The following is a 26,306-nucleotide window of genomic DNA, read 5'->3' on the forward strand; positions in this document are numbered from 1 at the left end:
ATATCCCTCCATATTTTCTCCATGTTCACATAAATATCTTATTCACATGCAGAGATTCTCTGTTTGCTTTATAAAAATGAGGTCTTGAAAAACCTTCCAAGCCTAGTAGAAGAGTTCTAATTTGTTCTATTTAATGGCTCCAAAATAATACTCCATGTGCATATCCACCACAATTTACTCAGCCATCCTACTTCAGGTGGCAAATACTTTGTTCCTGGATTTTTTTTTGCCACATCTTGTTCACATATACATATATGCTGGCTTTTGTTTTTGTAGGATGGATTCCTGAGAGTGAGATTGCTGGGTCAAAAGATATCATGTATATTTTATTTTAATTGATGTTTCCAGATAGCTGTCAAAAAAGTCTGTAGCATTTCACACATCCACAGCAAAGGGTGAGATCATCCTTTCCTTGGCAATCTAAAACAGTCTCAAGGAGTGGAAAAAAAAAAAGTCACAAGTAAGAGTCACATGTTGGAAGCCAGCAAGGAGCAGGGGCCATTCAAGGAGAGGAAAACCTCTGTGGGATCTCCTAATCAGCATTCAGTGAGCTAATGGCAAGTGGTTCTTCAATAGAAAAGGCCCTATTCATCTTTGTATCTCATGAACCTAATGCAGGCTTGGCACAGAACAGATAATATAAAATACCCCCAAACAGGGTCTGAAGACAGTTATCTCTAACTGCTAAGAGTTAACCTCTAACTTCTCTCCATTTCATGGATCGCAGTGAGTTCTTTCCTACTGTGTTACATATTGCACAATGTAATGTATCTACCATCTGCTCTTAATTTCATTTGAGTCATTAGCCATCTCAACTAAGATTCTGGGCGGGGGAGTTGTCTTGAATTAGAAGAAACCAAGAAACTTGGCAAGATGATCATTCCTAAGTCATGGTTTTTTTAATGGTCTACATGTGACAGTCACACCAAAAGGAGGACCCACTTCCTTCCTCTGTGAGAGTCACATTTTTCTTATTAAGCCTTCATTCATCTCTCTTGCTCTTTCCAGGGCAATGCTCCCTAATATAATACTCCTCACCCCATCTTTCAAACCAAGACCTCTTGTTTGAGTAAGCTAAACGGTTGTGTGTTCTGCAAATAAGATCTTTCTTCAAAGAATCTACTAAATGTTTTCACAATTCAGTCCTTAACTATTAGTATTTGTAAGGATTTAACAGTGGAGGGAAACAAAAGATTAGCCCAGCTTCATCCTACAATGGGGAGAGTCAGGAAATGCCTAATGAGCAACAAAGCTCCTAGTTTTGACCAAGCCTAGCAACGCATTTATGGGCAGCATTTGCAATTAAGCAGCTCGAATTCAAACGCATTGTTGGTGCAAAAAGGGGAATCTTTATACTGGAAATAAGAGCGCTGTCTGTTGACAAAAGGAGGAAGTAAAAATTACAAAGTACACTTTTAAAAATACAAAGACGTAATACCAACTCAGAGTTATTCAGAAAGGCACAGTCCACTGGGAGTGACCTGAGAGAGTGGATTATACTATACCAGGAAGGGGAAGGCCAACATACACTCAGCATAAACAGCCTTGCCCCCCACCCCCCTACCAGAGTGACACCAACCATATTCAGGAGCTGGACCCACCACAGCCTACGGTGCTGGGGTAAGTGGTTTTCTTCATCTGACTCATTTAGGATTATGTCTGGCTTGGACCCCAGCACAGTGCAGTTAGTTGTAGAAAACCCGATATATGTCACCAGAGACTGTCTTGAATCTGGACATTCTCCTTGCGTTTTGGGGTCTGGAAAGGTGGAGAAGGCACCCTTTGACAGAAATTGGGGGAAATATGGGAGACATAGAGATTTAGAAGAAAAAGGAGAGTCGTATATTTAGTGTTTTGACACTGGCAGTACCCATAAAAGTACAGCCCAATTATCAACATTGAATACATTTAAATGAAATCCACAGTGCAATCTTTTGCTTTATAAAGGAACTAGGGAAAAAATAGAATTGCAATTTGCTCTGTATTTTTTACATCACCTTCGACAACCAGAAGTGTAACTAACTTAGAGAGAGTGCTGAACAAAGCAACATCTCATAGTTTGCCTTGTTAAGGAATAGAATGAAAGGAAATTTAGCTTTTAAGATGTGAATTTGAGGGGCGCCTGGGTGGCACAGTCGGTTAAGCGTCCGACTTCAGCCAGGTCACGATCTCGCGGTCCGTGAGTTCGAGCCCCGCGTCGGGCTCTGGGCTGATGGCTCAGAGCCTGGAGCCTGTTTCCGATTCTGTGTCTCCCTCTCTCTCTGCCCCTCGCCCGTTCATGCTCTGTCTCTCTCTGTCCCAAAAATAAATAAACGTTGAAAAAAAAATTAAAAAAAAAAAAAAGATGTGAATTTGAATGTAGATGTAGTTACAGTCCAGATATGGTTACTGCTGACAAATAGTTCCATTGCTTAAACCCCTATATGGGACCATTTGACAAGGGGGAAAACATACTAATGTCATAGCCTTTTCTTTCTCCTTTTCCCTTCAATCCTACATGACCACCCAGGTGCTTATAGCTCTCTCCATCTCAATGACAATAACTTGCTCACAGAAAGGATCTGATATTAATCATTTATACTTTTCTTCATGTAGATCTAAGTCAATGTATTATTTCTCTAAGGGGTTTTCTATGTAAGCCTTACTTTGACTTGCAGAATGTTAAAGGGGAAGAAGTATATTTGGCATATTTGTGGCGCCCTACATCTTTACCTGTATAAATTTCAGTATTGGCTTCTTATTCTTTTGGAGACAAACGATCCCCATTTAATTTATAGTGTGATAGCAGTGTTCAAGCTCTACCTAGACAGATATGTTCATTCATTCACTCATCCCAGCTAAACTAAAATAAACTGCATTTTCAAAGAGGGAAGACAGAAGTCTGGGCAGTCTGAGACATAAAGCAATAAACTGATATGTAGGGAAACTGAAAGTAAACAATCAGTGGAGTTTGTACCTGGCTGTGTGCCTAAGGGGGGAGGTGGTAGCCTAGGGGATGGGGCGGGTGCATAATAGCGTTGTCTCTTCCTCCTCTTCCTCTGGAGCCTCAATATTTTCCATTGCAGTCCATGGATACGGCAGGTCAATTGTGATAAACTCTGAAATAGAACAACTCTGGGAAGGGAAGGGGCATCCTTTCCTGTTCTCAGTGATTTAGTCCCAAAAATCATTTAGGTAAGATCTCCTCGACATACCTTAAGACTCATAAATAAGTACAGAACCTCATTTCACTAAATTATTTTGATCTCCTTGCTCATCGGTGTTAAAAAAAAATGATAAAAAGAATCATCAGATTGGTGTCCCTTACCTACTCTCTTAGGAAGGAAGGAGTACTAAGTTAGCAAAGGCAGGTTAACAGGAGGAAAAAAAAAAAACCCTAGAGATTATGAACAGTAATCATATTCAAAATTAAATGATTAAAACAATGCACCAGACAGTTTACAAAATGTTTCCACGTTACACTATTTCAACCGCTGAATTTGGTTAAGAGATTGCACTCAGAGTTAAAGGAATGTTATTAATCATTTTTAAGTCTCTTCTGAAAGTTGCTAAATTTAATTTACTGAAGCTACTACCAATTCCTTTGGAAACACTTGACCCCCAGCTTCTTGGCTTCCTTCATCCACTGAAGAGAGAGTTAGTCATCAGTGTCATATAAGAGTGACTCAGAGTAAGGTGGGAACCGGAGGACTTCTCACACATATATGAACTCAGAACTTGACGGAAGCCCAGGCATCAACACCTCCAGGGGATCAGTGTGGTCAGGTGGCTCAACCCTTCCTTGCCCAGCACAGTATGCAGACGGCACTTAGCCCAACCGGTCCACAACAGCTTCTGCGCCCCAGTTCATTCTCAGTAAGGTAACCGATGACTGAATTCTGTCCTTTATCTCTTGGTTTCTCATGTCAGTCTTCAAACTGCCTTTGATTTTCCTCACTCTTACAAAATTAATCGAGTTATTTTTCATGCTACAATAACAATAACAATGTTAGAAGGTTGTGATGGACACTGAGTCCATCTTACCATAAAAGTGATCCCAATGTCACCCAGATCCTTGCCTTAAGCTCTCCCAGGTCTCTGTTTGAATGTTCTTTGGCACTCTAGAGTTACAATCCAATTTATATCTAGTTATTCTTTCTATGCCTATTTGACACCATCTGTAAAACTTATAATTAGCTGGAAACTGAATGGGGGAGGGGCTCCAAAAAACAGTAGGAATCTTAGCTGAGTTTCTTACTAGAGCAGCAGATTTGCTACCTATAGTTCTGTTCTGTTTATCAACCGGCCTTGCCGATATTATCAGATGTCACCTGAGGCGAATGCACACATGCACACTAAAGTGGGTGAGAAAAACACCTTCTAGGGCAGAAGGAAGCAGGGAACTCCTCACAGTGCATATTTGATTCCTGGAAACTAAGATGAGAGCAGTAAACTTGCTTCAGATATTTACTCTCCATTTCATGATCCTGTGCCTGGCATTTTACCTGGAAGACATTGGGCTTTTCAGACATTGGGCTTTTCCCCCAGTCTGAGTCTGTATTCACTTTGACTCCCAACATGCAACAGGTAAGGGAGAAAGTCAATTTAGTGGCTTCACTGCCACTTAATCTTGGCAGCCTTTGTTAAAGGCTTTATGAATAAAATGGTGGCATGGCACACTCTCTCAATGGGTTAATTTTTAGCAACTGAGGAAAAAGTTTAAATGGCTGATGGCTCAGAGCCTGGAGCCTGCTTCCGATTCTGTGTTTCCCTCTCTCTCTGCCCCTCCCCCGTTCATGCTCTGTCTCTCTCTGTCCCAAAAATAAATAAAAAACGTTGAAAAAAAAAATTTTAAAAAAAAATAAAAAAATCAACTTAAGGTTGTACAAATAGCTCTGAGATGTCCCCCTACCCTACTAGCCCAAGGTAAGGACAGTGCTTTATTTATCCTTTAAAAAAATTTTGTTTTAAATGTCTATTTATTTTTGAGAGAGAGACAGAGAGACAGAGAGCAAGCAGGGGAGGGTCAGAGAGAGAGGGAGACACAGAATCTGAAGCAGGCTCCAGGCTCTGAGCTGTCAGCACAGAGCTGGACGTGGGGCTCGAATCCACAAACTGTGAGATCATGACCTGGGCCGAAGTTGGATGCTTCACTGACTGAGCCACCCAGGCACCCCATGCTTTATTTATCTTAGTATCCTTTAGTGTATGTTAGATGCTCTAAGAATATCCTTGGCTAGGTGCTGCATGAAATGAAATTTAAATGTTGTATCATCTTCATGTTTTTGAGACTTCAAAAGTGCGCCCAATTTTAGAACAAATCCCAATGTTTAAATACAAGGAAAAAAATCATTATCTTATACATTTCAGATGAGGAAAGGGGGAATTTGTCTTAAAACCCTTATAACAATGTCACTTTCTTAAGGTACAGATTTTCAAAACTCACACCTTTACTTCCGCTCAAAGATGACTGTGTAGGAAAAGAAACACACTGCAGTTTTGAACACATTTTCTGTATACATACCTAACATTCTCTCCATCTTCTAAGCTTTTTTTGAAGCCTTGTGATGATAAACTAAACCATATACAATATACAATCTCTTAAGTGAAGTAGCCATGGCTTTACCAATAATTCTTACCCTGCCAGTACTGTCAGGAAGCATATTGGCAAAGCCATCAACTAGGGGCACCGGGGATAATTAATTAATTAATTGTAGGTGTTATGATAAATGATAATGAAAAAGTTTTGAGGAAAGGCAGAAGCAACTCAGAGATACTTTTATCCTTAGAACTAAAAACGCCAAATGTACACGCGTCAGGCCTTCCCTACATTAAGAGTGGCTGCCAGACCTCTTCTAGGAGACTGAATGAATGAGTCTGCAAAGGAAGCACGCCCTCCTCCGTGTCTCACCGGTCCCGCCACACAAAGTACACCCAGGGTACTTCCCTCCTGGAGGAAGCAGGACTCAAGGGGAATGTCACTGTCAAAGGAGCTTCTTCATTCCATTGAATGAGAGAACTTAATGTTTCCATGATGACAAATACCCCCTCAGTTATATCATCATGATCATTTTCGTCATCATCATCATCAATTATTATTTTAATCAGACCCTCAAAGAAGCATTTGTTACTTAATGGAAGCATACTTCATATAGGATCCCTTGGCTTCACTTAAAATTTTCTCCTTAGATTTCTGGGTGCCCAACTTGAACATTTTTTTTCACAGAAACATAACTTATTAGTCATATGATTTAGTTTGTGTCATTAGATGTAAACACTTATTTTTCTTAAAAGTGCAGCCGAAATCTGTGAAAGGTCACTTGGGTTACAAAAACAAACAAATAGAATTTCTTACTACAATGAAAAGATCAAACTAAAAAGGAATTTGGTATACTTAGCTAGGTTAATGATATTTAAATGTACTAAGGACACATATGTCCAGAATGCCATCGATATTACGAAAGCTGTGCAAGAGAACTTCAAAAAGAAAATATTAGAAAGCTACTTCTAAATGCTCTCTATTTGATGTTTTTTAATGAACAACTTAGTTGTTGATTCAACTTAGGCCATGATTGCAACAAATTGCAAGTAAATTCAAACCCTACAAATTCCTATCAATCAGTGTGATTGACAAGTTTCAATATTGCTTTCTAAAACAAAAGCCCTCCATGGAGTTATGTAGAAATGAAATGAAATCTGGTTGGAGGATGTATTTTAAAAGAATTATATATTTCTTATGAAAAGCATTGCTCAGAATGACATTGAGACATTATTCTCAGTTCTTTTGTTTATTTTTAATTGTGTCATTTAATTTTAAAGGGGAGAGGAAGATGAGTAAGAGAAGTGAAATCAAAGCATCTTATTTTGGACTTTTTGCTAGAGAAATAAACCCGGTTATAGAAAGTTTAAAAAAAAAAAAAAAAAAGCAGAAGCGAACAAGGACAGCAATCGAGTTGCAATATTTTCCCAAAGCAACAAAGCGTTTTGCATGGCAAATGAAAGACACAATTAGTTCTCCTTTCTTGGTTCCTTTTGAATCTTTGTGGTCAAGAATTTTGATAAAGTATTTCCATTCCTCCTACTAACCGATAATGTGCTAATTTCTTTGCAGTTATTCCTTCTCCTTCCACACAGTCTAGGGGTTCAGAGATCAGAATTTTAGCTCTCGCCACTCTCTGGCTGATAACTTCATGTACGATACCTACTGAACCTAGCTCACAGAAATATTTTGACAATTAAATGAGATAAATATTACTTGAACACTCTTCAAAAGTTCTTAAAGTTTCCTAAATTGGAAGTGTGAACATTATATTGCTATTATTAGCCTTTCGCCTGATGGTTCAGAGGGCTCAAAGACTTAACCCAACTATCACCAGAACCCTGGGCTTAGAGTTGAAACTTTTTCCTTCTTTTCTTTTCTTCCTTCTTTCCTTCTATAGCACTAATTTACCTAATACCCAGTATCACACAAGTACTGGTGGTTGTAGAGAATTGTACACATAGCCCAGACTCACAGAGTTCAGTGGGAATCCAGGTGGCAGTGCAGCAAAGGATTAAAGCATGAATAGCCAAATCAAAGTGGCCGGGGTCCCCAAACAGCACTATGATTGTATCTTGAGCCAATTAACCTGCATTTCTGAATTTGTTTCTTTCTCTATAAAATGGAGATAATGTTACTGTAAGGTTTAAGTAAGATAGGGGCGCCTGGGTGGCTCAGTTGGTTGAATGGCTGACTTCAGCTCAGGTCAGGATCTCACGGTCCATGAGTTCGAGCCCCGCATCTCTGCGCCGCCCCTGCTCATGCTCTGTCTCTGTCTCTCTCTCTGTCTCTCTGTATCTCTCTCTCAAAAATAATTAAATAAATAAATAAGATAAATATTCATAGATTCTACCAGAGGGCCTGGAATACAGCAAGCACTCAATAAACCATAGCAGTTATTACCGTTCCTACCTGACCTGGTGAACTGGTCAGGGAATCCAAGTGAACCTGGGAATCCAAGTACCATGGTTTTTCTAGTACCATATTCTGAATTCTGCAGAATCAATTGGCATCCCACCAGAAGGGCTTCCACAGAGGAACCTGTAGTGGCCCAAACTCAAAAGTCTTAGCCAGAATTGAGGCCTCACAAATGTTGGGAGTGCTAACCTGGTAATTTCTAACTTTGGCTTTTTCACTGCCTCCAACCTCATGATGAAAAAAAGGCACTTTTTCTAAATCATAGAAACTAATACTAATATTAGCAAGATGTGAGTTATATTTTATAAGTAATAAAACTTTTCTGGTAAGGCCATTAAAAATAAATAAACTCTCATCAATGTGGCACCACCAAAGAACTAATGACTGAGCTTCCAGAAAAATAGTGCTGATGTTGTGAAGTTCTGGACCCACAAGGCAAGGAACCTCTAGCCCAGTGTTTCTCAAATGGAAGCAGTTTTGTCCCCCAGGGGACAACTGGCAAACATTTTTCGTTGTCACAACTGGGGTGGGGGTGCTGCTAGCATGTAGAGGATCGAGGCCAGGGGTGCTGCTAAACATCCTGCAATGCACAGGACAGACTCCACAACAAATAATTATTTGACCCAAAATAGGAAAAGTACCACAGCCCTTCCCAAGTGAGCACGATTGATCCTGCCACAGCGATAAGCTTCTGCCTATGTAGCAGATATTTAGTCACTTTTTTTTACGAGGTACTCTCCAACGGAAAAGTTATTATTTCCATTTTGCAAATAGGAAAATGGAGGCTAAGAAAATATAAATAATGTGCCCAAAGTCCTCTGATGATAGAGGAGCTGGGACTAGACCTCTACCTGTCTGATTTTGAGACCTGGGTTCCTAACCCCTGCCCTACTGCCGTATGTGTGTGTGTGTGTGTGTGTGTGTGTGTGTGGCCTCAGTCCTTGCTTCCCACATTTATTTTTCCGAGCAAAGTGGCTAGTGTTCATTTGGGCTTAAGAAATATCTCCAGGACTGGTTCAGAGGATGCGGCTGTCCACACACTGCAGTGTGAGGGTTGCAGACCTGCTCTCCTTTACTCTGCTCTCACCTTTGATGAGTCCACAGGCTCATAGCCACTGCATCCTAAGGGGACTGTTACAGATGAGGTGCTCCTTGCCTTGAACCAAGCGATGTGTACCCCTGGTAAGCACTTTGTTGTGAGATGGAAGACAAAGCAGATAAACAAACAGCCAAGCCACAAAGGTCAGTGCCCCAAGTCTCTGAATTTTAGGGACCAAGGAGCCATGTGAAGGTGACCAGGCTGGCGGTGTATTGTTGAGGCAGCCATAGTAATCACAGTTATTCATTTACTTCTTGGTGGTCAATGAACCAACGAGCCATCAATCAGCTTCTGTATACAGGTCATGTTCCCAATGACTCTGACCAAGGGCTGCTGCTCGGGAACATGACAACACATGGAATCTTGGCTAAAATACTATTAGAGGTCAGAGGTGTGTATGTATTGGTTTATGGTTGACTGGTCCGATGACCTAGAGGAATGTGAACCTTAAGAATTGAAGAAGAACCAGTATTTTTTAGACAATAATATTTGGGGTAAGGACAGGCTTTATAAAACTCTAGGTCAGAGTTGGTAGTCTCCTGGATTCCAGCTGCAGGCTGGGACACCAGCATCTGAAATGACCCTCAGCCTAGAGAGGTGCCTAATAAAGACAACACATTTTAAAATGTGAGCCCACCTTTGGGGCGTTTTAGTGGCTCAGTCCTTTAAGCGTCTGACTTCGGCTCAGGTCATGATCTCATGGTTCATGAGTTAGGGCCCCGCGTCGGACTCTGTGCTGACGGCTCAGAGCCTGGAGCCTGCTTCAGACTCTGTGTCTCCCTCTCTCTCTGCCTCTCCCCAACTATGCTCTCTCTCTCTCTCTCAAAAATAAATATTCAAAAAATTTTTGAACAAAAGTGTGAGCCCATCCTTAACAACTAAAAAGCTCTTCTCTGTGGCTTGTCACCAAGGAAAAGTGTGTTTGGCTAGGGAACAAGGAAGTACGGGAGAAATGGAGAGGATGAGGAAGGAGGAAGGAATCTTACTGCTTTGGTTTGAGTTTTTGTTTTTCTCCACTAGTTGTGAAGGTGAATTTACCAAAGAGTAGAAGTCCAAGGTCACTAGATTCTGAAGTGCTGGAGTTCTTACCTATTTTGTTCATGAAACCCTTTGGGTCTAGTGAAGCCTTTTCTCAGGAAAAAAAAAAAATGTTTTATTTTCCCTTGCCAAATTTGTACTTTTTTATTTTGAAATAACTTCAAATTTGTGGAAAAGTTGAAAAAATAATACAACCCAGAATCCCCAAATATTGACATTTTACCACATTTGCATTTTCATTCTCTCTTTATAACCATATGTATGTGGGGGTTTTGTTGTCAATTGAAGTATAGTTGGTATACAATATTATATTAGCTTCAGGTGTACAATATAGTGACTAGACATTCATATACATTACAAAATGCATGCCACCTATCACCATACAAGTTATTACATTATTATTGACTATATTTCCTATACTCTGCTTTTTATTCTTGGGATTTATTTCTTTTATAACTGAAGTTTATACCTGTTAATCCCCTTCACCTATTTCACTCATCCCCCCACAACCACCCCCACCACCCCCCACCTCTGCCCTGGCAGCCACCTGTTTGTGGTTGGGCAACCACATCTTCTTTAGCCATTCATCTATCAATGGAAACTCCACTTGCTTCCTTTATATGTTTACTTATTTATATGAATATTCTTATTATTTTCTTAACAGAGTTAAAGACATGGTCTTCACTGAGTTGAGACATGGTGCTACTTAATCTTTAAATACTTCAGTGTATATTTCCTAAAAAGCAGGAACTTTCTATATAATATTAGTAAATTATAAAAATTGAAAAATTAATATTTATTGAGAATGCAATATTATTTGCCAAATCAACAAATCTCACTCAAATTTCACGAGTTGACCAAATAACATCCTTTCTGGCAAAAGAAAAAAATAGTTTTCTGGTCCAGTATCACATGTTGCATTGGGTTGTCATATCTCTTCAGTCTCCATTTATCGGGAGCAGTCTTCAATCTTTCTTTTCCTTCATGACTTTGACATTTTTAAAGAGTATATGCCATATATTGTCTATGGAAGATGTAGCTCCATGCAGGATTAGGATCCATTTATGTGCAAAAGTGTTGCTGTGTCCTTTCCAATGCACCATCCCAGGAGGCACCTAATGTTGGTTTGTCCCATGACTAGCACTGTTAATTTTTATCACTTGGGTAAGGTGGTATCTGTCAGATTTCTCTTCTTTGAAATTATTATTACTCTCTTTTTAACTAGTGCCTATCTTATGGGGAGATTTTTTGAGATTCTATAATGGTTTCTTATCAGAATTTCACCTACTAGTTTTAGCATTCATTGATCAAACTTCTCTGATATAATTGTTATGATGTCAGTTGCTAAATGATGATTTTCTAATTCCATCATTCCTTTTACATTTATTAGTTAGCATATTGATTCTTCTATAAAATGAGGCAAACAATGTGCCCTCTTTAACTCAAAAAGCTGTTGAGAGAACCAAATGAGATCTATATGTAAAAGTATAGTGTAGAATGCTTCACAAATGTAAACCATTCTTTTACAATTACTCCCCTTATGCTTGCCCCCAGCAAAACTTGACAACATAGAAAGTTTCTACTCTCTGATCTAGTACACATTAAACTCCATGAGCATTTGCCTTCTTCAAATAATTCCATGGGGTTTGGATTGCAGTTAAGGCTACAGAATCCATTCAGAAAACATATTCAACATTTAGTTATCCAATTATTCAATTTATTGAGGCCAGACTTGAACATAACACTATACTACTTGAATTTATAAATACAAAATTTCCTTAAAATATCTAAACATGAAATTTTGCAAAAGGTAGTTACACCAACACTTCACCTCAAAATTATACATTTTTAATGTATTTATATGTTTGAGAAGGGAAAATTCTACTACATGGACATTGATTTGCCACAAATCAATAACGCCTACGCAGGAAAGATTTGTGAAACTATGCCAAATTATTAAGCCACGACAGTCTACAAACTTGACTGCTTTAGAAATAGGCACAGCTGTATCCAAAGAATCAACTAGTTTGCTCAAACCTACCATATTTTAATGTTTACCTCTGACTTATTTTTATCAATTGATAGTTCTCTTGCCTTTTCTTTCTTTACCTATATATCTTTTTCTGGGAAAAAAGATGGAGGCAGAGCCCAGAATTTCCTTGAGAAGTGAAGAAGATATGTTAGATTGCGTTATTTTTAATCTGAAATAATCTGTTCCTTATAAAGCAGCAGACAAAAATTGTGTGTATGTGTGCACATGAGTGTGTGTGTATAATTCTGTATATTTCTATTCCTTATTAGGGAGAGAAACATTTACGTATACAGGAAAATATATATACAAGAAGACTTACCAAAACACTAAGAGCCAAATGTGATAATCATTATTTCCTTCTTTAATTTTTTCCGTATTTGCCAAATTCTTTTTACCATGAGCATAAGTTACTTTTACAAGCAGGAAAAAAAATGAACAGTTTTTTTAAATGGTTCAAATGAAAAACCAGGAAATAATTGTAAAAAAAAAAAAGAAAGAAAGAAAGAAAGAAAGAAAGAAAGAAAGAAAGAAAGAAAGAAAGAAAGAAAGAAAAAGGAAGTCCAGGGGTACCTGGCAGCTCAGTTGGTTGAACATCCAACTATTGATTTTGGCTCAGGTCATGATCTCATGGTTTGGGCTCTATGCTGTCAGCACAGAGCCTGCATGGGATTCTCTCTCCATTTTCTCTCTGCCCCCTCCCCTGCTCACTCATTCTCATTCTCTCAATCTCTCTCTCTCTCTCTCTCTCTCTCTCTCTCTCTCTCAAAATAAATATGTAAACATTAAAAAAAGAGAGAGAGAGAAAGGTCAAAGTTTATAAAATTGCTTGGCCTCGCAAGTACTTTGAACACAGTGTCCATAAACAGTCATGATTCCAGAAGCACCCGTAAGGTCTGAACTTCAACTGAAGTCTTATCTTCTATTTTGCACATAAGGCCCCTCTTGATCCTAAGGGTGGCTCTGGATCAAGGGCAGAGATATGTGTGAACAGGGGGCAAAGAAAGGAAATTTTCTGAGTCAAAAGCGAAGGAAATAGGGCTTTTCCCAAGGTGATATTTTCTGCTGCCCCTCTTGCTTCCAAAGGCAGAGAGAGCCAATACAGGCCCAGGGCTGCTCTTACATGTGGTGGGACCTACCAGTCTTCCTCCTTTGTGTTGCCTATGGCTGAGCTAGGAGGCCTGAGCCATCGTGATGCTCAGACCTAGGCAAACAGGTAAATGCCCTCCAGTTCTTGTTCACTTTGTCCTATGGGATAGCTTGCCCTTCCCTGGCCACCGGTACCCACAGTAAAATTGACAGTATTGGCTGATTGTAAATAACAAACATCATAGTACATATCTTATATCTATATTATGGGGAATATGTATATATTGGGGAATTTTATATCTCCAAATAGTCTGAAATCCCTCCCTGTGATACTTTTGATAGTACACTTCCAAATTAATACCACCCTTGTTTTCAATCATACAATTGCTTGATTCATTCACAACTGTAATTTTGCAGCCAAACACTGCATAATAACCTTTTTTAATGTTTATTGATTTATTTTGAAAGAGAGAGTACTTGCAAGCAGGGGAGGGGCAGAGAGAGAAAGACAGAGAATCCCAAGCAGGCTCCTCACTGTCAGCACAGAGCCCAAACCATGAGATCATGACCTGAGCTGAAATCAAGAGTCAGATGCCTAACTGACTGAGCCACCCAGGTGCCCCAATAATTACTGTAACTTTTAAGACAGCATATGCATTTAAATGGTCAAGATTATAAAATTAATATAATATTCTTTTTTTAACATGTATTTTTAATCCAAAAAGAAGTGTGATATTTCTAAATTGATGTAGTAAGTGTACATGACATAATATTTTGAATTTAAAAAAAGTAAAAAAAGGTAATACATGCTGAGGCAAAGTGCAGGTGCAGTCTTCTGAGTAAAGGGGAAAGGAAGCCCTCCACCTTTTTGATTTTAGGCCCTAGGCCATCTAGCCCTGTCAAACTAATTGTCCAAGTCATTCTGCACTGCTTATAGTCAAAGCTTCATGGTTTTCAGGAAAGAATTTGCTCTCCTTTGTCCTATGTACGTGCAAACCTTTTTCCTCACAGAAAGCCAGAGGGAACAGAATCTGAGACTTCTTGATTCTGTTTGGGACACTGTGCCTTCAGCCAGCATCCCTCAGTCTCTTCCCACTCATCTCACCCTCTCTCCATGAACTCCTTGGTGGCTGCACACTGCATACTCTCTGCATGGTGTTGTGATGGTTTTTAGAGTTGGGTTGAAGGATGACAATAAGCTACTGAAAATAAGAAACTGGAAACCAACTTAGGAACATTTTCATAATGGCAATACCAAAATACTCTCCTTTTGCTGACAGTCTAAGAATAATTAAGAATCTAATCAATCAGTTGAAATTGAACATTTTCTAATAGATTGAATTTCATGAAGTTGCAAGAGATAAGATTTTACCATGACAGTCCGTGTTTCAGATAGATGAATTCACACATGAGATTACTGTCACATCAAACCCAATGACCGTGTCAGCTTTGCCATGGCATCTCTCAATCTCTCTCTCTCTGTCTCTCTCTCTCTCTCTCTCTCTCTCTCTCTCTCTCTCTCTCTCTCCTGTTTACTTTCTCTGACTGTAGCTTGGTTGGTTTTCACATTACTTAGAGCTATGGTTTAGCACTTAAATGGCCATGTTTCCAACTAAATAACAGTTATTGTTTTTAAAAAACTACTCGAATGCATTAAAGTATCTGAAGTTCATAAAAATTGGGTTATAATCCTTTGATGGTTCTAATTTGAATTTTCTTTCTAATTTTGAACATTCAGGTCACCATCTTCTTTTATTGTACAAGAAAGGAGAGTTCCTATCATATACTGGAAAGAACATGTTCTTTTGGGTATTAGCCCTCCTAATCTTTTGTGGTTTTGTATGGAATTACAAAAGACAACTAAAGATTGCAGACATCACTGATAAGTACATTTTCATTACTGGGTGTGACACGGGTTTTGGAAATTTGGCAGCCAGAACTTTTGATAAAAAAGGATTTCATGTAATTGCTGCTTGTCTGACTGAATCAAAATCAACAGCTTTAAAGGCAGAAACCTCAGAAAGGCTTCACACCGTGCTTCTAGATGTAACGGACCCAGAGAATGTCAAGAGGACTGCCCAGTGGGTGAAAAACCAAGTTGGGGAAAAAGGTGAGTGATACAGGGGTGGGAAAAATGGAGGGGGTGTTGTAAAGTAGCTACAGCTAAGTTAAATGTGTTTGGATCTTAAATGGCCTTTAAAGAAAATGTCTCCTAAAGACCAGTTATGGTACTGGAGAATATTGGGAAAATCTTAGGATAGAGCCCTCAGTCGTTCCAAGTTGCAAGCTCTCTGTTTGCATGAAAGACACAGCCCCCATTATTCTCAGTCATAAGTCTCGGTGGGCAAATTTAGAAGTGAATTGGAGGTATTGAGTTTTCCTGCTCTTCTCTCGTGAAGTCCTAGTTTAGCCACATATACAGCAAAGGCACTTGGAGCTAAAAGCTACAGGAGATCATGAGAGCAATCCCCAAATTGCCATCTGGATACCTGGGACCTACTTCTCACTCTAAAATCATTCCACAACTCACACATTTTCCATGGGAAAAGGTAGAAAATAGCCTGAGACTCTGATAAAGCTGTCTTAGATCATTGTGATAGAGTAGTAAGCCATCGGACCTCATTCTGCCAAGATGACAGCATTCCAAACGAGAGGACTTTTATTGGCTTGAATGAAGCTTGAAATATTCTCATTAATGAAGATATTAGGGTCCAAAATGGAAAAAAAGAAACCAAATGTATGTGATTTTTCTCTATCACATCTTCATTGTGTAGTTGAGACTCTGAACCTTAAAAGCAATGGTTTGATAATGTTCCCAGATCATTTTTTTAAAAAATGTTTTAATGTTTATTTATATTTGAGAGAGAGAAAGAACCAGCAGGGGAGGGGCAGAGAGAGACGGAGACAGAATCTGAAGCAGGGTCCAGGCTGGGAGCTGTCGGCACAGAGCCCAATGAGGGGCTCTAACTCACCAACCGTCAGATCATGACCTGAGCCGAAGTCAGACACTTAACCTACTGAGCCACCCAGGTGCCCCTACAGACCATTTTTAATACTTGATTTCCAAACAAATTTAACAATATTAAATGTTTTCCATCATAAAATAAAACTTTCGATGACTAGATTTTTTACCAAAAATAGATGTGAAGTAGATTGATACTGCTCTTTGTCTGTAAAAAGCAGTTTATAAATAATCTCTCACTTTGCCATCTAGCAAGTGGGAAAAATAGACCATTTTACTCTACATCTGAGATGAAAAAGTAAAAGGCTCATTCAGACAGTATCAGTATTTTACATTCAGAACCAGAAATAGAGTTACTGTGAAATTGTAACAGAGCTTCAACTATTCCAATTTAGCTTCCCACCTTCTCTGAGAGTAGTTACTTCCCAAAACTGTAATGAATTTCAAAGAAGGAACATGGCTAGAAGGAGGAAATGGCACAATTGTGTAAAGCAGGGGCTGTATTTCCATCAAGGATGCCCATATCAGTGCCATCTTCTATCACAACTCCTTTCTTTCCTCTGTTCTAGGTCTCTGGGGTCTGATCAACAATGCTGGTGTTCTCGGAGTGCTGGCTCCCACCGACTGGCTGACAGTGGAAGACTACAGGGAACCTATTGAAGTGAACTTGTTTGGACTCATCGATGTGACATTAAATTTGCTTCCCTTGGTCAAAAAAGCTCAAGGAAGGGTTATCAATGTCTCCAGCATTGGAGGTCGGCTTGCACTTGGTGGAGGGGGTTATACTCTCTCCAAATATGCATTAGAAGGCTTCAATGACAGCTTAAGGTAAAGTAAACATTGACATACTATGAAATATTAGTTGGTAATGTTTACTGAGTGGTTATTATGCACTAGGCACTCTATTTAGTGCTTTAAATTATTCCCAATAATAGTTCCCAATAGATAATACCCCTGAAACAGATTAAGTAACTTGCCCAAGGTCACCCAGCTGGTAAGTGGTAGAACTGAGATTTGGACCTAAGTCTAGACAAGCCTCTTTTTACTTTTTGCATTGATGCATGATGCTGATAGCGATGGTGAATTTGTATTCAACAAGTCAGTTTGTTAAATAGTTAAGGAATCATACAGGGAGGCTAAATCAAGGCAGACCTCTCCGTTAGTGTAACTATCAGTTGCAGACACAACAACACCATTCTGTTTAAACCATCAGTAGAGGAGTTCCTGGGTGGCTCAGTCAGTTAAGCGTCTGACTTCCCTCAGGTCATGATCTCACAGCTGTAGGTTAGCCCCATGTTGGGCCCTGTGGTGACAGCTCAGAGTCTGGAGCCTGCTTCAGATTCTGTCTCCATCTCTCTCTGCCCCTCCCCCACTTGTGCTCTGTCTCTCTAAAAGAGAAATAAACATTAAAATAAATAAATAAATAAACCCTCAGTAGAAAATTATCTGATAAAGTAAATGTAATTATCACAAAATAATGACTCAGCTACATAGCTTTCTCTCTCTCTCTCTCTGCAAGCTCCTGACCCATATTCCCATACATTTCAGACACTACAGCTAAAGAGATGATAACCTCCCCAACCCCACCCTGAGGACAAGAAATACAGTTTTCCTCTGGTGCTTCCATCTCCAAATAAAACTCAGAGCAGGAATTTACTAATCAGAGGTGGAGATTTTGCTCCCCCAAGAAAGCACTGACCACATCATTTTCGTGTGTGCCTACCAGAGAACCCCAGAACCTAAAACAAAGGACTTATTTAGCAAACAAAGTGCACCCAGATATGGATTTCTCTGGGTTTATAACATTTGACATTCACAGGGCTTCCTGAATCTGTAGATTTATATCTTTGCCAAATTTGGTGAGGTTTCAGCTATTGTTTCTTCAAACATTTTTTCCTGTAATCCATTCTTTCTCTTATCCTTCTGAGACTATGTTAGACCTTTGGTTTTATCACACAGATCCCTAAGGTTCTGTCCACTTTCTCAATCATTTTTCTTTCTGCTGTTCAAATTGGATAATTTCTAATGATCTACCTTCAAATCCACTGACGTTCCTCCATCACCATTCTGCTATTGAATCCAACCAATAAATACTTTATTTTGGTTATTATATCTTTCAAGTGTAAAATTTTCATTTGGTTCTTTGCCTTTTCCTTTTGGGGAGAAGTTCTGTAACTTTCCATTGACTTCAAAAGTATTTTCTTTTGTACTTGAAACATTTTTATAATAGCTGCTTTAAAGACTTTGATAATTCCAACATCTGTGTCCTTTTGGCATTAGCATCTGCCATTGTCTTTTCCCATGTGAGTTGAGATTTTCCAGTTCTTTTTATGCTGAACATTTGGAATGTTCCAGTTCTTTTGGAATGTTTCCAGTTCTTTTTATGCTGAATATTTGGAATTATATGAGACTATGGGTCTTATTTAAGTCCTATAGAGAAGGTTGATATTTTTGTTTTAGCAGACAATTGATGAGGTTGTATTCAGGTCACAACTGCTAACCATCATTCTGTACTTTTTCCTGTTTGCTACCAGAGATGTCCCATAGATGTACCACACAGTAGCCAGTCTAGGATACAGAAGATGGTTGTCCCAGAGTTTGCTTCTCTATGTCAGATCCATACATGCTCAAGTGCAGTGCATAAACAATGTTACGGGGTCACTTTCCTCAGCTCCTCTCTGTGATCTTTCCCATTCCTTCTTGTTTCCTGGGACTTCCCTCCAACCAGATGTTACCCTATTCTGCCATCTACTTCCCATGTGTGTGCTGGGCATAGGGCCACATGATGGGTGGAAAGAGAAAGACAAAAAGCAACAGGGTTTCTTCCTATCCTCCTGGGGACCAATAACCACTTAAAAAAATTTTTTTTCAAGTGAAGTGTTTGTGTGATTGCAATACAGCTCTACATGCCTGAAATTACCCAATAAAGAGTGGGTATTTTTCTAAATCATGGAACTGGTATTGGAAAAGGTACTGTGCATGCAGGCCACAGTCAAGTAGCAGCTCCAGAATTTCTATATGTAGGAGGGTTTAGGGACAGTGGTCCAACTGGGAGAAGCCTGGGTCTCTTTAAAGCTGTATTTGCCAAGCAAAAATACTGGTTTCATGCTGGTTTTACTTACCTGGTAAGCTTAGTTGGGTGACTTAAAGCCTTTTGTCCCCAGATTATATGGTATTTCATGAGTGGGTGGGGAGACAAATCTTCCCAAATACTTTCCAAAACCCAAAGGAGATCAGAAGATAGGTGTGTGAAGTACAATTAAGTTGGAAAATAACCCTTGAAATTTTAATGCAAGCAACATATTTTCAAAATCTTTCAAGATCAAGATAATTTGTATTTTTTTTAATTTTCTTTTTTTTTTTTTTTGAACGTTTATTTATTTTTGGGACAGAGAGAGACAGAGCATGAACGGGGGAGGGGCAGAGAGAGAGGGAGACACAGAATCGGAAACAGGCTCCAGGCTCCGAGCCATCAGCCCAGAGCCTGACGCGGGGCTCGAACTCACGGACCGCAAGATCGTGACCTGGCTGAAGTCGGACGCTTAACCGACTGCGCCACCCAGGCGCCCCAAGATAATTTGTATTTTTAGTTAAGTACACTGCAAACTAACCACTAGGCATGTTGCTAGAAAGCAGAACCTAAGATAAATCACATTTTGAGTTCATTGGTAGAGTTCTTTAAAAATCTTAGGATAAAGACTTGTATAAAATGAGTAATTACTTCCTTATATATCCTTGGTGGAAATATAAATTAAATTTAGGAGGTAATTACTCATATAATGGTTTGCAATACTTTATTTTGCTTTAAAAGGCCCAGGGTAGGGGAGGGGGGTTCCATGATTCCCCTAAAACCTTATTGCCCAGTAAATGAACAGACCTTTGGTTTTCTGAGGCCACACAATGAAAGAGCTCACTGAGCAGCAGAGGGAACAGATTAGCCACATCAAGGATTGTCACACTGTGTCCCTCAGCCTAGCCTCACTTGTTCCACAATCTCTTCACATTCCTAGAATGGAGGTAAACTTATCCACCCAGGCCAATCATCAGTCCATTTCTCCAGAAGGTGCTTTGCATGCTGAGAAGAAACCTGTCCTTAACCTGAATGCTTGTCAATTTAATGAGAGAATCTGGCTTCACATGGAGTACTAAGCTGGGGATGGGCCTACCCAGATGCCTTTCCCATTCTGCCACTAAACCGCCCTCCCTTCGCCACCCTGAACTTCAGCTTCCTCACCTGCAAGCTGCAAGCATAGAACAAGCTACTCCTTTCCAACCTATCCAATTCTGTGATTCCATGAAAAAAATTCATAAGAAAGAAAATAGTCATCCAAATAGCAAACATTCTCCAAACCAAACTGGATTAAACATCATCAGTGTATTCTTTTCACAGACGGGACATGAAAGCTTTTGGTGTACACGTTTCATGTATTGAACCAGGATTATTCAAAACAGGATTATCAGATCCAGTAAAGGCCACCGAAAAAAAACTTGCCATTTGGAAACATCTGTCTCCAGATATAAAACAACAATACGGAGAAGGTTACATTGAAAAAAGTAAGTCTCTGGTGGACCAGGGTTCCTCTGGGGTTCATTATCATAGACAACACGAAGGAGACTCAAAATTAAATGAAAAAAAATAAGGTGTTCATAATAATATACCAATAGGGAATCCTAGATATGGATCAGAGATTCATATTAATTCCAGTGCCATCTCTCACTTCAAGGGTTTACAAACATTTACTGGGCAGTTACCAAGTGCCAAGTTCTATACTAAACACCTTATAAATTTTATAATTTACTCATCAAAAGAACCATAGGAGTAGTCAGCAGAGGCTTAGAAAGGTGCATGTCCTACCGAAGGCTATACAGTTCCTCCTGATCGTGTCCAGGCTGGAGCCCCCCCATCTTCAACTCTACATAAACCTCCTCTTTTTGGTAAACAACCACTCACTAAACGTTGTTCAAGGATTCATGGAGGTTACAAAATATAAAGACTCAGACTCTGACCCTTACCTAGTATATAGTCAAGTTGACAAGAAAAAGTAACCACGTGAAACTGTAAAACAGTGACTCTACAATGTGTAAGAAAATTGATGCTATACTTCTTAGACAGAGCCCAACAGCCCAGAGTGGGTGCTAGATGGTGCAGTCTCTACTTACCCAAGAAATTCAGAACTGGATGAATGCATTGCTAGTTAAGTGGCCTTTATGAGACATGTCAGGTTAGAGTAAGGCCTAAAGGACAGGAAGGAATTATTTGGGTGGAAGCTTTCCAGAGCAAGAATGCATGGGTTGGGGGGGTGGGGGTGGGGGTGGAGAGAGCAGGAAAAGTAACATAAATCAGATTGAGTCAGGGATGGAGAAATAATAATAGATTAGATTATGATGACTAATGTATACTGAACATTTGCTATGTACTTGTCACCATTCTAAGTGCTTTACATGGACTCTTTCATTTAAAATGCCCAAATAAACCCTATGAAGTAGCTATTACCTTAATTTTATAGAAACAGAGGCATAGAGAAGTAACTTGCCCAATGTTGCACAATTAGTAAGTAGAAGAGCTAGATCTGAACCCAGACAGCCTGACTTCACCATTTATCCTTGGGCCCTGCACTATAATGTAAACAAGGCTTTAAGGAGCTGGTGGAACTTCCTGTGACAGGGCTCTGCCTCCACCTCAAACTTCCTGGTCTTATTACAAACTTAGTCGACATTCCTCAAACACTTACTGAGCTCCTGCTTTGAGCCGAACAGGGCCCCACCTAACTTTGTGTCACTCTAACCTTAAAACTCTGGTCCTGCCTCTTTGTTGATGGATTTGGTAAGTCAGCCAACTGTGACAAGGTTCAAGGCTGGAAGTTTTGGAGGTGGAGCCAAGAGCTGAGTCAGATCCACCTGGGGAGGCTTTTAGAATGACAGACTGCCTCAACCACCCAACCCCACCCAACACACACACACTTGTGCACACACACAGATGCATACATACATATCAACGAGAACGTCTGGTTTGACAAACCTCCCAGTGCCATCATGTCACTATATGCTGAGAACCTCTGCCATTAAAAACTCAGCTTCTCACTCATTACCAACTCTGAAGATTCTAAGTAGTTCAGGAAAAAAATCCCTCATTTAAAAGAGCTTTTTCTATTTGATATTGACATTGATATTTCTAAATGCCTATGAATATATCATGAACTGCCATCTGAAAATTATTTTTTACTTGGCCCCTGGCTGAGGTATCCTCTCTTTTACTGATTGTTCTTATTAGAATTTTCCAAATCAGGACTTGGACATCAGCCAGACTCACAGTTCCAAAGCAGACCACAAATTTAAGTTCACCTTTCTTCATTTCCAAGGCAATAGTTGTAAGAGTTTAAAATAGACACTAAGACTTATTAGGTAATCTCAGTTAGGTTTTTTGAATAACTTGCAGCCACTAAGGCCTGAAGTAGAAGGGAAGATTTAAAAATCATAGACTTCTCTTAAGAAGACACAACTCAGGTATGTTTTAAGAGCACAGGAGGAGTGCTTTGAGCCATTATCAATCTCTGATAAAATACCTGCCTCTTTAAAGCTATCATAATTCATTAGGCAGACATTTCATCTGTCTGATAACCAGCCTGTGTTTAGCATTCTGAGTCAAGACTTTTGGGGATGATTCCCTCTTTATTCACTGAATTATAGTAGTATGTGGTATGTGAGTGTACGTATGCACACACATGCACACCCACATTTCCTATATAGTATTCCCTTAAAACAAATTTGGACTCCAACCCACAACTTCCTGGGCTCAGGGGCCTCATAGACTATAAAGCATCTGTCCTTCATTGCTTTAAAGTAGTGCTTCTCAAAGTTTGTTCCCTGGACCAGCACCATCAGCATCACCTGGAAACTTGATAGAAATGGAAATTATTGAGTCCCACTTCACACCTACCTATTGGGTCCCACTTTAACACTGTAGTATTAAAGGCTATATATGAATCTCACAGGTAGTGAGTCAGAACCAACCCAGCAATTGTGTTTTAACAAGCCCTCGAGGAGATTCTGCTGCCCACTCAAGTTTGAGAGCCAGGGGTCTAACGAAAGCACGGTTGTATCCTTTCCTGAAGAACAGATAGAAACCCACCACAAAGGGCCTCAATTATAACAGCCAATTCAAAATAAATACCCACATACGCATCCTCCCCTTTACACCCTAGCCTCCCACACCCCTTCTCCCCTTCTTCCAAAGAGTAAGGGTGTTTTTGTCTCTTTTTACAGGTCTAGACAAACTGAAAGACACTAATTCTTTTGTGAACATGGACCTCTCCCTGGTGGTGGAGTGCATGGACCACGCTCTCACGAGTCTCTTCCCCAAGACCCATTATGCTGCTGGAAGAGATGCCAAGACCTTCTGGATACCTCTGTCTCACATGCCAGCAGTTTTGCAAGACTTTTTATTGTTGAAACAGAAAGTAGAGCTGGCTAATCCCAAGGCAGTGTGAGTCAGCTGACAACAAATGCCTGCCCCCAGGCTATGAGATTGGCTGCTTTCAAGGACACATCTCCTTTTTGGTCTCATTCTTTACCTGATCCAACCTGGACTCATTTAGATCATGCCTCTTTTGATAAATGAGGGAATCCAACCACCACTCGGGATGTCCCAGGGTCCCTTTTCAAGCCTTCTTTGGAAAGAAGGGCAGTGATGATGGGTCATATAGAAAGGCCAGGATGGCACCTGCCCAATATTGAGGTTTTGCCTGCTTAATAGGATGTAAAGGAAATTGAAAGACTTTCCCATTCAAAATGATATCTATCACCCGCTCCATGCCTCTAGCCACTACCCCTTGAACTCCAGAATGTTAAGTATTTGCCCCTTACCAAAATGTTGAGATAAGCAGAATACTGGGGCACGTGGGTGGCTCAGTTGGTTAAGTGTCCAACTCTTAATTTCAGCTCAGGTCATGATTTCACAGTTCATGAGTTCAAGCCCAACATCAGGCTCAGCGCTGACAGTGTGGCCTGCTTGGGATTCTCTCTCTCTCTCTCTCTCTCTCTCTCTCTCTCTCTGCCCTGTTCCCCTCAAAATAAATAAATAAACTTTAAAAAATTAACAGCATTTTTTTAAAAAAATGGTAAGTAGAATGCTTTTCATGAGAGGATTGGATATGTTATTTTGCTGAGAAGAAGACTCTGAAGGGTTGGAACTCACTTTTGTAAGCTTTGACAGGTCAGGAGAAGGAAGGGTGAGGAAGCATCATGTGACTGGTATCGGCTACAGGGAGCAGAAAAACACAAAGTAGGACTGCAAGTAGGAGAAGGAAAAGAGCAGGACAAGAGTACTGAATGGAAGAAACAAGTATGAAAGTGGAGAGAGGGAGATTCCAGGACAAGCCTGCCTATTTTAGAGGGAGCTGTGGAGGCTAAACAGCCTATTCAAGGTCACCGTGAACATTGACGCATACACCGTCTGTGTTTGAGCCCGCATCGGGCTCTGTGTTGACAGCTCAGAGCCTGGAGCCTGCTTCAGATTCTGTATCTCCCTTTCTCTCTGCCCCTCCCCCACTCATGCTCTGGCTCTCTCTCAAAAATAAAGAAACATTAAAAAAAAAAAGAATCAGTTCAATTAAAATCCTGTAACTTCCTTAAGCCTTTGACTACTTCCACAATGGCTCCCTACCTCTGGTTCTGCTGTAAGCCTCCCTTCAGAAACTAGTTGCCATGGTGACTTTTCATGATCTATCTGTTGGTCTGGAGAAACTCCATGTTGAGGCTTTCTGGGCTCAGTGGTCACAGAACAAAGAGCATCAAGAATCATTTCATCTAATTCTCTGCCTATAAGCAGGATATGGTCAAGCCATCCAGGCTAAAAAGAACCACCACTTCAATTGAAAATCTGTCCAGAAACTCCACAATTTCCTTGGGCAACCCAGCCAATATTTAATAAGGAAAATTTCCAGGAGTTTCTAAGGAAAATGACCAATTTTGACTTTCTTCTCTATTAATTCCAATAATTGTCAGGAATGTGAGAGACCACAGTCTCATCAGCATGGAGGAAATAGCTAAACAGTCACAAAATGGAAAGCCTTTTAATATATAGAAATCATTCGTAACAATTTAATCTAAACCACAGTTTATAAGGACAATGCTGGTCAACAGTTTCCTGAATTTTTGCCTGTTAAAAAATAAGACAATTCTGTTGACATTCATAATACTGACATTCTTTCTCAGCTCTGTGACTCATTTTTAAAATGAAAATATGAGTAATTTCCCTCGTACTATATATATGAGGTACTAAAATAGCCAGGGCTCTAATGCAGATTCTAGCTTAGCAGAATTTTTCAAACTCTTTTTGCACACAGCACCTGCCCAAGAAAGAACCAGATCACGGCTCTTGCCTGATTAGGCCCTAGAAATAAACAGCACTCTGGCCTGAAATAGGTCAGGCAAGGCAACATGGCATTCTGTCACATTCTACAACAGGCAACTGCCCTGAACAGTCCCACTCCAGTCCCTTTTGAGGAACTGGACATGGGAAGGGTTCTGCTATGGATACATAGCATAAACCCTGGACAAAAATCATTCAGTCCCACGATCAGGTAAAAGATTTACTCTCAGGATTCTGGGTCTATTTTTTCCTCTTAGATATGACAAATGGAAATTGAGTATGATGCTGCCCAATAGACGGTGGGGCCTGGCTTATGGATCAGGTAATCCAAGAAGTCTAGCTTCCCACAGGTATAGTAAGAAAATAATATCAATGGTTATTTAATATTTAGTACATGTCAGGTTCTTAATGCATTTGTACATTACACAAATGATTTCATCTAACCCCAACCATATCCAGGGTATGTTTTGTTGTTGCTATTGTTGTGTTGTTTATTTGTTTTTAATGTGGTAAGAACACTTAATACGGGATCCACTCTCTTAAACTAAGTGTACAATACAGTATTGTATCATCAGAACGTACAGCAGATCTCTAGAACCTAATCATTTTGCACAAATAAAACTTTATACTGGGTGAACAGCAACTCCCCCTATACCCTTCCCCCAGTGCCTGGAAACCACCATTTTCCTTTCTGTTTCTTTACTTTTCTTTTTTTTTTTTCTTAAATATTTATTCAGTTTTGAGAAACAGAGACAGAGTGGGAGCGGGGGAGGGGCAGAGAGA

General features: G+C 39.8%; 1 protein-coding gene across 2 annotated transcripts; it reads left to right on the top strand.

Annotated features, from left to right (window-relative positions):
- The first annotated feature begins 1,466 nt into the window (after positions 1 to 1,466).
- DHRS9 (dehydrogenase/reductase 9) lies at positions 1,467 to 24,132 on the top strand. Of its 2 annotated transcripts, none has more exons than XM_040475302.1 (5): positions 1,467 to 1,620; positions 14,930 to 15,301; positions 16,723 to 16,981; positions 20,544 to 20,707; positions 23,417 to 24,132. In XM_040475302.1, exons 2-5 carry the CDS (start codon positions 14,989 to 14,991, stop codon positions 23,638 to 23,640), a joined length of 960 nt encoding a protein of 319 aa, XP_040331236.1. In that variant the 5' UTR covers positions 1,467 to 1,620; positions 14,930 to 14,988; the 3' UTR covers positions 23,641 to 24,132. The 2 variants fall into 2 exon arrangements, with proteins under 2 accessions (XP_040331236.1, XP_040331235.1); XM_040475301.1 differs by lacking the exon at positions 1,467 to 1,620 and adding an exon at positions 3,683 to 3,860.
- Positions 24,133 to 26,306: the final 2,174 nt, after the last annotated feature.

The sequence above is a fragment of the Herpailurus yagouaroundi genome, unplaced genomic scaffold, assembly GCF_014898765.1.
Source record: "Herpailurus yagouaroundi ecotype Mexico unplaced genomic scaffold, PumYag 140, whole genome shotgun sequence".
Classification (NCBI taxonomy): Eukaryota; Metazoa; Chordata; class Mammalia; order Carnivora; family Felidae; genus Herpailurus; species Herpailurus yagouaroundi.

Excerpts from the sequence above, each read along its gene's own strand:
- DHRS9 (XM_040475302.1), top strand. The coding sequence starts at position 14,989 with ATGTTCTTTTGGGTATTAGCCCTCCTAATCTTTTGTGGTTTTGTATGG. Across the intron at positions 15,302-16,722 it reads AAACCAAGTTGGGGAAAAAG|GTCTCTGGGGTCTGATCAAC; the intron begins GTGAGTGATACA and ends CCTCTGTTCTAG. Across the intron at positions 16,982-20,543 it reads GGCTTCAATGACAGCTTAAG|ACGGGACATGAAAGCTTTTG; the intron begins GTAAAGTAAACA and ends TTCTTTTCACAG.